This window comes from Talpa occidentalis, unplaced genomic scaffold, assembly GCF_014898055.3.
Source record: "Talpa occidentalis isolate TD23 unplaced genomic scaffold, MPIMG_talOcc4v2.1 talOcc4.12, whole genome shotgun sequence".
Lineage (NCBI taxonomy): Eukaryota > Metazoa > Chordata > Mammalia > Eulipotyphla > Talpidae > Talpa > Talpa occidentalis.
Window position 1 is genome coordinate 83,561,772 of NW_023601212.1, and position 11,013 is coordinate 83,572,784.

General features: G+C 43.6%; 1 protein-coding gene across 7 annotated transcripts in view; it reads right to left on the reverse strand.

The window, feature by feature from the left end:
* The window catches only part of LOC119241669 (speedy protein E4-like), a 12,796-nt gene extending 1,845 nt beyond the window's left edge, over positions 1 to 10,951 (reverse strand). For 4 of the 7 annotated variants that reach the window (XM_054693704.1, XM_054693698.1, XM_054693702.1 and 1 more), the window contains exons 1-6: positions 10,745 to 10,940; positions 8,403 to 8,520; positions 2,827 to 3,167; positions 2,108 to 2,332; positions 1,223 to 1,281; positions 564 to 649 (exon numbers count right to left, since the gene is read on the reverse strand). In XM_054693704.1, the coding sequence (XP_054549679.1) occupies positions 564 to 649; positions 1,223 to 1,281; positions 2,108 to 2,332; positions 2,827 to 2,929 (473 nt within the window). In that variant the 5' untranslated portion in view covers positions 2,930 to 3,167; positions 8,403 to 8,520; positions 10,745 to 10,940. Of the gene's footprint in view, positions 1 to 563; positions 650 to 1,222; positions 1,282 to 2,107; positions 2,333 to 2,826; positions 3,168 to 8,402; positions 8,521 to 10,050; positions 10,226 to 10,736 lie in introns of those variants that run through there. The other 3 variants (XM_054693700.1, XM_054693699.1, XM_054693701.1) reach the window with 3 other exon arrangements.
* Between the last annotated feature and the right edge of the window lie 62 nt (positions 10,952 to 11,013).

Consider the following 11,013-nt stretch of genomic DNA (forward strand, 5'->3'; position numbering starts at 1 on the left):
AGGAGAATCAGAAATGGGTGCCTTCTCAAGTCTGTTTGCTTTGGGGCAGGGTGATATCAATTTCCTTCCCTCTTAGGAGGGTTTTATGTTTTCTTTTGTTCAGTCTTTGAACATTAGGGTAAATTATTTGCTTTTAACAACTATACTATAGTTGTATAATTTTTCTACAAAAGTAAACAGTAAAAATAGGTTTCAAAGGGCCTCCCTGCTGGCACAAGTGGTTAAGTCGCAGCACTATGAAACTATCAGCAGCCACTGCAGCATGAGTTTGATCCCTGGCCAGGAAGCTGACCTATATGGCACAGCAGACCTCTCCTGTCTCACCCGCTGCTCTCCTCAGCAATATATTTCAGTCAATCCACCTGTTCTGCTCTCTACTCTGTCTCTTTCACCCCCCCAATACCTCTGACCTACACCCCAGTTCTTGTATGCATAAATAAATAAATCTTTTTAAAAAACAGGTTTTAAAACTCTCAAATAGATGAAAGGTTAGAATCCCTCTTTCTCTCCCCACCCTCCCTGGGTATTGAACATGGGGGGAAGGGATGAGGCCAAATACTCACAGTGCTAAGAAGAAATGAATGCGTTGGTACTGCCAAGAGAAGAGGCCAGCCCTGCTAAAGTAAGCTATGACCATAGACAAGAGATACTGGTGGGGGAAAAGGGGGAGAAAAACAGACAAATCACATCCTGGAAGGGGAAGAAGGGAGGGCTAAGGGAGTGGGTAGGGGAGGTGGATAGGGCAGGGACAGGCACTCTGCTCCCTCACAGAAGAGACCCCTCTGTTGGGTGAGTCTGATTATTTGGGGAGGGTTGTCAGAAAGCAGGTTGCAAATCCAAGAAGTCAACAGAAGAGGAGCTGATGATGCTCTTGGTCTGAGACAGTATGATGACAAGCTTGCTGGCCTGAGGGAGTGTGTGCAGGATAGTCAGCATCAGCAGGGTCTTTGTATGCTGGAGTGAAGGGGAGCCCCATAAGCTGGGGCTGTAAGTGCCAACAACGAAAGGGCCAACCAAGCTTCAGACCCCAGGGAGCCAGGCAGTGGCAAGGCTGCCCATTCACACTACAAGAAACTCCAGGCTCACAGGGAAACATTGGTCAAGCATTTGTTTGGCACAGGTTCAGAGAGAGAGAAGGTAGAGCTGTGGGTTTAGAAAGGCTCCCTTCCTCCCCCAGGAAAGACGTTGCAGCAGGAATACATCTTAGTGGAAAACATCATACCTTGTCTGATACCCTCAGATTCTTGTCCCAGGTCAGAAATCTTCTAATGACAGGATCTTCTGTGAGAGGAAAAAAAAAAAGGGCAGATGTGAGGTTGAGAACTGGAATGGGGTTAGGGGGGCAGAGAGGGGAGCAATCCAGAGCAAAGAAGGGACCTGTCCCTCCCTTGGGAAGTTTCAGGATTATGGGCAAGGATGAGGCTACAGGAGTGGGGAGAGAAGAACATTCCCGCCAGCCAGGGAGCTACCCACATGGCACAGCAGATCTCTCCTATCTCACCCGCTGCTCCCCTCAGCAGTGTATTTCTGTCTGTCTGCCTGTTCTGCTTCCCACTCTGTCTCTGGTGGATCCTCTCACCCTCCCATGCCTCTGGCTCATACCCCAGCTCTTGTATAAATAAATAAAAATCTTTAAAAAATTTTAAAAAGAACATTCACCGGGAAGGAAGGTGGTGCTGAGAGACAGGTGTCAGCAGAACACCTGCACAATTGCACATTAAATAAATAGTGATCTTGCCCCTGCTCCCCCATCACGCAAAGATGCTCTATATTGTCACCCAGTCAGTTTCTCACTTGACTGTAACTTGAGGGTGCAAAGGTGGCCTGTCATCACCATCTCATGGAGGGCAAGGTGTTTAGATTCAGAAGGCCAGTTAGAGCTAAGAAGGCCCACAGGTACAGTTGAAACCAAACTCTCTCGTCCCCCGTGCAGACCTTATCCCAAGTCTAGCCTGATCACTGATCACTACTGAGTCCTCCATGGATGGACAGCTTGCCAATTCACCGGGATTTCTTTACCACTGGAAAGTATAGTCCCTGGAAGTTTCTTCTTAAAAAAAGAAAAAAAAGAATAGAACTGGAGGGTCCTCTCAGGGGCTGTACCTACCTAGCAACTTGCTGAAGACCTCGTGGTACACAGGCAGCACAGAAGACACCCACTGTCTCTTCAGCTTCATCTTGAGCCCATGCAGTGTCTCCACCACCCAGGTGTCCTGAGCCTCAGGGGCTGTCTCCTTGGCTAGCTCCTCCTCCTCCTCCAAAGCTGCTGGCCACTCTCTCTTCTTCCTCCAGCCTGGAGACTGTGGCTGGGGGCTGGGATCCACCCAGGGGACTGAGTAAAGAAGCCAGTAGGAAATTTCTGTCTTTGGAATTCAAACATTGGTCACCAAGGCCCACTCCCACTCCACCTTCTCCTCCTCCCCCAAATCCAAGCCTCTCCCAGTCTCGCCATCACATAAACTACTGGCCTTGCCCCAAGCTGTCTTTCCATCTTTCTCTGCTGATTTGATCCCTTCATTTTGCCATTGTTTCATCCTGTTTAAATCCTCTTACTCATTAGGAGGAATTTCTCCCATTGGGGAGAGGAAAAAAGGAAACCTCCACTTGTTTCTACTCTTCCCTTTTCTCATCCTTGGATGTCAACTCCAAACCCTTATTCCTCGCTTCAAGGTTTTCCTTCCATGGGGATAGTCTTGTCCTGGATCCTCTATCTCCTGTAATCCCTGGCGTTCTGAATTGCTCCTTTCTTTCATACACAGTCACCTCCGGTGCTCCTTCCTGACTCTGTCAACTCTCTCAAATCTCTTCTCCCTCCAGCTCCCTCACCTGGCGGTCCTGGACTATCTTCCTCTATCACCATCTCCAGGAGGTACCCTGAGGAACTGGGGCTCTGTTCCTGAGACTGGGAACACGGTTGACAATTGGCCATGATTTTTCCCAAACTCTTTCTTCCCTTCCACGAAACCTAGACCCAGATCTGTCCAAACTCCTCTTCCAGATTTTGGCTGAATATAGCCTGTTATCCCTTCTCCAGGCAGGGGAGAAGCTAGAAGTAGGGGGCAAGCTCCAAGAAGATGCTGTTGTCCATCTCAGCCATCAAGCACCACGGAGTTTGGTCCTTCCAATCAGGGAGGTCGGAACTCTGTGATGTCATTGGTCATTCGAACCTAGCAACCAATTTGAAGAAAAACATTCATAACTGCCAGCCTGATGTGTGACTTCTCCAGGGAATCAGGGTGAACAGTATTGCCTTCTGACCCAACCTCTGACCACCCTCCAAAACTAGCCTCAAGGAATTCAAGTCGCTCTACCCCTCTCCAGAGGGTGCTGTGTTCTCTCCATTCTAAACTTGAAACATGCTGGATTCTCTCCCTCCTTCCCATTCCTAGTTCACAGCACAGTCTGGTAGGAAAGGAAGGAGAGTGATGAGGGAGTCTGGGGTAAGCGGAAATGCTAAGAACCAACTACAGATAGGTAGGTATGTTAAAACAACAACAACCAGGTACATTAACTTGTTACATTAAAAACACCCAATTTGGCAAAACTTTCCTACTCATTGTTTCCCAACAATATGTTCCAGATTCTGTACTCAGGATGGCACATGCCCTCTACCCTCAGGCCTCTTTTGAGAACCACAGACAACTGCACATGTGCGAACACACACTTCAATTTCAGGGAGTCTGTGGATTAAAGCCCAGGCACTTCATCCCCTCAATTTCAGTTAGGAACCTCTAGTCTACATATCAATTTTTTAAAAATATTTATTTATTTATGCGTACAAGAACTGGGGTACAGGGCAGAGGTGCAGAGGGTGAGAGAATTCACCAGAGACAGAGTGGGGAGCAGAACATGTGGACTAACTGAAATATACTGCTGAGCGGAGCAGCTGGTGAGTTAGGAGAGGTCTGCTGCACCATGTGGGTTGCTGCAGTGGCTGCAGACAGCTTCATAGGTTGTGTCTTAACCCCCTGCGCCACCAGGGAGGCCCATATATTTCAAACTTTTGAGCAAGTATAGCCCTCTTAACCCAGAAATTTCACTATCATTTGTGCATCCTATGAAAAACATAACACATGCACAAAAAAAATCTAAGTGGAAAGAAACATTTTTAAGACAGAAAATGTGTCTTCTGTGAAGTGTGGAGCACCTGGGAGAACAGGTGCAGAAAACACTTTTTCTCCACACACAACAATCAGGCAGTGCCCATCTGAAGATATATTTGAACATTGTCCAAAAGTGGGGCTTTCACCTCTCTTCCTCCTACAGATGCAGTTTCATATGCCAATGGCTGTAGTTATGCTGCCAAAACGCCAATGGAGTGAGACAGAAGTGCTTTGCAAATACCTCTGTGTGCAGAGGTATAGGGTCGCACCTCTTAGATGTATGTTACCACACCACACCCACCACCAAGGCACCCAGAGTCTTCTGCCATAGGCCACTGGGCCCCCTCCGCACATTGCTTTCCCCCCTCCATCCAGTAGCCTAAATTCTACAACCAGATTTCAAGGGTTTGTTTTGTACTCTCTGTGTATGTAACCACATCTTCATCCACTCATCTGTCTCAGGGTACTTAGATTGTTTCCATCACTTGGCTATTGTAAACAGTGTTACAGTGAACACAGGAGTGCAAATATCCCTTGGAATAGTGTGTTTGCGTTCTTGGGGTAGACACCTAGAAGTGGAATTGCTGGATCATATGGTAGATCTACTCTTAATATTTTGAGACACATCTATACTGTTTTCTATAGGGGCTGGGCCAATCTACATTTCCATCAACAATGTGGAGGGTTCTTTTTTCTCCACATCCTCACCAATACTTGTTTCTGGTCTTTTTGAGATGGGCCATTCTCATAGATGTGACATATTTTCTCATTGTGGTTTTTATTTGCATTTCCTTGATGTAAGTGATAATAAGCATGTTCCCCCGTGTCTGTTGGCTATCTGTATGTTTTCTTTCTGTTTCACTCTTCTGTTCATTTTTTGGTTGAGTTTGTTGTTGCTGTTGTTAATTTGAATGTGCTTTTTGTAGATCTTGGATATCATCCACTTGTCCAAATTTTCAACTCAAGCATGATCTAAGACTCTGTGAGGGAGGATGAATTAATTATTCAACTCATTCAGAAATTTTACACATCAAAAGCATTAGAAAACTTTACTGACTCATGTAGTTAAATTTTTTCTAGGCAATCTATGCACACATAGATTCTGAAGATGTTTGACCTATAAGGAAAGAACACACTTTTAAGCTCTGAAAGTACAACCTAGATCTAGATGCCAATATGCCAACATTTGGGCATCCCAACATTTGGTGAATTAACTAAAACCTGGAACAAAGGCAAGAGGGACTGAATTAACTTGAGTTGCTAGATATGCCTGGAACTTTGTAGAAGACATACTAGTCTACAATTCATGTGTCCATGACCAAGCTTTGATTATTTTCTAGAACTTGGTTTCCTCACTTTTAAAACAGGGATGACAGTGGTATCCAACTCACAAATTCTGTAGGTTATTGCATGGAAAGTGTGAGAAGACCCTCCAGAAAATATTACTATATTTCTATTGAGCTTTTTCCTTATTTGTGGTGTTTTTTTGCCAAAAATATTCACTCATTTTTTTAAGCTGTATAAGAATTTCTCTTTATGTTTCTCTTATTTTGGATGAAGTTAGGCAAACTATTTCTGTCAGTGAGTAAGGAATGGAAATCTTGAGTTTAATTTTCAGGGCAGAGTAATTCATTTCTGGCATGAGCTGAAGGGACCTGAATCCTGGCATGACAGGCGCCAGCATTCCTGATGGGCCGCTCTTTCAGCCCTAAGGGACATATCTACCTACATACCTATTGTGAATGCAGGGAGCTCAAGGACAGAGCCTTCCTATCCGTGAGCTACTGAGATTTCTAAATCATTTCCATCACTCTAGGAAATGATCCAAAGATGTTGGCATTTAGAATGCTAGCTTTTTTTTTAGTCTGCCCCAAATATTTTCCTGAGGTTGTCTAAAAGATATCTGCTTTAAAGAATGAATTGATATTTAAAAAGTATTATATGATGTAAACTGTCAAAGTGAGAAACATTAGCAGTATTCTCTCTTATATTGCTTAGAATCTATAATGGTGCTGCACCATAGAAAACAGCTTGGTATTGACTCAAAAAATTAAACATGGAATTACAGTGTGATCCAGCAATTCCTAGGTATATACCCAAAGGAATTGAAAACAGGTGTTCAAACAAATACTTGTATGCAAATATTAATAACAGTACTATTCAATATAACTAAAAGGTGGAAACAACCCAAAGACCCATCAGTAGATAAACAAATTGTGGTATACACACCCAATGGAATATTACTCAGTGCTGATACATGCTATAAGGTGAGGGCCTGCCAAAAACATGCTAAATGAAAGAGGTAAGACAACAAAAGTTATGTATTCATAATTCCATTTTTATGAAATATTCAGGACAGTTAAAACCATAGAAACAGAAAGCAGATTTGTGGTTTCCAGGAACTAGCAAGAAAAGGAAATGAGGAGTAATTACTTAATGGGAATGTTTATTTTTTTGAGTGATGAAAGTGTTTTGACTAGACAGGGAAGACAATTGCACGTAATAAATCTATAAATCTATTAATAAATCTATTAAATGCTGGGCCTCCCTGGTGGCACAGGTGGTTGAGCGCAGCTCTGCGAGGCTGTCTGCAGCCTCTGCAGTGAGGGTTCAGTCCTGGCCAGTTCGGGAGATACCCACATGGCGTGGTAGACCTCTCCTGTCTCGCCCGCTGCTCCACTCAGCAGTGTATTTCTGTCATTCTGCCTGTTCTGTTCCCCACTCTGTCTCTGGTGAATCCTCTCACCCTCCCTCGCCTCTGGCCTGTGGCCTGGTTCTTATATGCATGAGTAAATAAATCTTTTTAAAAAATAAATAAATAAGTAAATCTACTAAATGCCACTGAGTCTTCACTTTAAAATGATTATTTTTATGTTTGTGAAATTCATTCCAATAAAAAATACTTTCAAAACTGATGCCAAAGAATGAAGAATAAATATTACCATTGTTTCAGATTGAAAACAAATATATAGAAGAATTTAGTTTATATGAGGGGAGATGAGTATCATTTGTTTTATTGGTGCAATGATCTGGAGAGCAATTGGCAATGCCTGACAATTTTATTAAGTTCAGCAATAACAATCTCAGTCTTAGGAATTAAATTTTTGAATATTCTCAAAATAATATATCTCTTCCTCCTTGCTCTCTCTTTAGATAGATAGATACACAGAAAAATGGTGAGTATAACCATATAGCTATAATACATATGTGTATGTATCTATCTACCTACCTATCTAGTGATGGAGAGAGGACTTTTATTAATTTATTCCCTCTTAGCTCCAAATTCTCCCTTTTTGAGTTGGTTCTTGTAAATTTTTCTTCACTAACCACAATAATGTTAAACCTTGTTAATTGTAACAGGGAGGTCTCCAGGAAAGGCGGAGGCTCCAGGTTTCTTGCCCCACCCAAAAGAAAGGTGGAGCTGAGAGAGAGAAGAAGCTGCAGAGGAGGTTGAGGAAGGAAGGAAGCAGGATGGGAAGCCAGAAGGAGACCTGGAGGAAGCACATGGAACCGAGAGACACGTGAAGAAACTACACTTGCCTTTTGGTCGTGGACTGGTTGAAACAGATGTGGGTTAGAGACTCATGGAGAGGTAACAATGGCGGTTTTTGTCTTGATTTTGATTTTGCTCTTTTCCTTCCAGACTTGTGTGGTGGTTTCTGATCCTTTTCTGTGGGTCCCCACTGGAAGATGCTTTAGACTTGTGGCAGACTTTGAGGCCTTGCTCTGGGCCAATCCTGCTTGGGTGGACTTTTACCCACAAGGGTACAGGTAACTTTGGGTACTTGATTTAGAAACTATATTCTTTGCCTTTCCTGTATTGTTTCCTAATTGCATTAAAGTTCCCTCCCATTAAAGTCTCATATGTTTTGTGCTGATGTGGAGGATGGCAAAACCTATTTAGAGCAGGCAGGTTTGTGGGGACTGGTGTGCCCCTCTCCCTGTCCTGTAACAACCCTTTTTGAGTTGGGTCTTGTTAATTTTTCTTCACTAACCACAATAATGTTAAACCTTGTTAATAAAGGGCTCTAAAGGGACACAAAAGGCAGATGGGGTATGATTTCTTCTTAGTCCCTCTTTTTGTTAGATAAGGAAACCAAGAAACAGAGAGCTGGCCAAGTCAAAGGGCGATTATTGAGAGCAAGAGAAGCCTGGGTTTCCTGATGCGTCCCCATCTGCACCCAGTCTGGAAAGTCTTCCCAGCGTGATGCCTTTTCACTCCTTCCCAGAATCAGAAGGCTTGGAACAAGTACACATCTGGAAACCTTGATTCCAGGGTCCAGTTTTCCCCTTCCTTACCTGAATCTGTTGCCCCATCTTGGTTCCCGACTCAGTAATCTCATCCAGGTTTCTTCCAACTTCTGGAGAAGGACCTTCTCCACTACAGCATCCAACACACCTACTTTGGTGAACTGAGCTGGAGGAACACAGTAGAAAGTTCTGAGTCAGTTTTCTGTTGGAGGTCTTGAGCTTTTGGGGGGAAGGGATGCCCTGTTTTCTCAAGGAGGCACACAGTGGGGTCAGATGTTTCACCCACTATGTTGACCCTTGACAGGATCAGCTATCTTCTACCAATGACCTAGAATGAGGAGTCTCTAAGGACAGCTGAGAAAACTTAATCACAGAGGCTACTTAACTTGATAGACATCATGCAGACACCCTGGAAATACTGTCCACCCAACTTAACATTTATCCCCCAGGGAAAATGTGCTGCTGGATTGTATGGGGTTTGATCTTCAAGAGTACACCCCACCCAGTTCTCTGTTCACACTATTTTATCTTGTAATTTTGTTTTAAAAATCTTTTTGGATCTGTATGTAAGTTGCATAAATGGAGTTATCACTTACATTTTCTTGTGAAATTATGTATTTAAGCTAAAATGCATCGTGCTCTTGAACATTGTTATTTGCATTGAGTGGATTAAGAAAAAAAAAAAGGTTTGCATTTTCCTTATTGTCAAAAGTGAAAGACACCTTTTCTCCTCTCCCTTTTTTAGAGCATTTCCTCAAGAAAAATTGTAATATAAGTAAACCCCTCTGCCTTTATCATATGTACCTAAATCTCTTTAAAAGCTAAATAAGTCTCAGGTCGTCATTACTGATGGAAGACAAAAATAGAAAAAACTAAAGGAGGCACCACGAGACCAGAAACCAGGCTCATACAAGGAGGTGGGGGCAGAATAGAGTAACATAACCATGGACAGAGTTGCAGAAACTAGTATCCCGAGGCCTGGTCGGTTGATACTGGTATCCACTAGTATCCCTAGGCATGGTCTAAAGATATGGAGATTGGGCCTCCCTGGTGGCGCAAGGGGTTAAGCACCACACTATGAAGCAATCCACAGCCTCTGCTGCATGAGTTCAATCCCCAGCCAGAGAGAAACCCACATGGCAATGCAGACCTCTCCTGTCTTGCCCATGGCTCCCCTCGGCAGTGTATTTCAGTCAGTCAGCCTGGTCTATTTCCCGCTCTGTCTCTGATGAATCCTCTTAGCCCCCACATCTCTGGCCTGTACCCCAGCTCTTACATGCATAAATAAATAAATCTTTAAAAAAAAATAAAGATATGGAGATTGAGCCCAACAGACCCCAAAGGTAAAGATATGGAAATTCAGCCCATTGTAGAATCTCCAGTCACTTTCAAATTCGAAATAATTATCCAAATTTAGCAACCAAAACTCCAAAACAACATTACAATCCAGGCCTGTTTTTCCTAAGTACCTGACAACCGACTCTTTGAAATGTAAATCTTAGTGCAGTTAATGTTCCTTTGTATCACCAAAGGGAATTTAGGCTAGGCACCTTGCTCTGAGGTTGTAATTCTCTGCTTTCCTAAAGATGCATAGGAAAAATATTTCTTTTTCCTTCAGATAAAGGCAATTAACTATCAGATGGCCTCCCAGATTACCAGGCAATTTAGGATGAACTATGGAAGAATATATATTCACCAAATGATGCGATCATGTCCTTCCACATGAGACAAGCGATCACTTATCTTGAGAACATGTACGGATGGATCTAATGATTGTATCCACCAGGTCATAATAAAAGATGGCGCTCATCTCTATTCTCACCAGTGGTTCGTGTGACTTGCAACACAGTCTGGTTTAATGGTTAATTCAACAATACTGTTTTATTTCTACGGTTGTGGAGAGCATTTTCTGGGTTTGCAGATTTTATTTTTAATCCCCACCCCAGCTTTTAAGAAACAATTGACCAATAATAGGGTTATTTTATTTCACGAAAAATAGTGATTAATCATTGTGCCTGTGACCCATCTTTGAAAAATGTCATTTCAAACTAATATAAACAGAAGCCATTTTGAGAGGTAAGATCCCAGGTATGTGTTTCCTCCTTCGGTTTGTATGTGCTTTCTGATTTTTCTAACAGATTTTGCGCATTCGTTGTCCGATCTAGAGGAGCTAAGATTGCTAGTTTTTTTTTCTTCCTCGGGGAAACTCCATGCCCGTGGATGCTATTTTATGTCGTGGTTGGGCATTTATTGTACCCCGGTATTTTAGAGCAAGGCCCAGTGCTTCAGGGAACATGATAGACCCTTTCCTTGCCCAGTCCTGGCTTTAGGGGCGCTTCAGCTGGAACCCGAAAGATCTCCAGAGCAAAGGACCAGACATACGGACTCACGGTTCTCTTCACCCTAACTGGACTCAAGACTAACAGGAAATCGCGTCCCGGCCAATCCCATCGCTCAGCGCCTCTTAACAGCCACAGGTGGCGGACACAGACGTTTTAGACCTTCCCTGATATGCGCCGCGTAGACTCATGGGAAATAGAGTCCTGGTATTTGTCAAACTACAGCGGCGCCCTCACCCGGAGCAGCCTTCCGTTGTCCTCCTGCGCATGTGCACCTCGGGCGGCGTGCGTGTTCGCGCACGCGCACTGCCTCTGCGCCG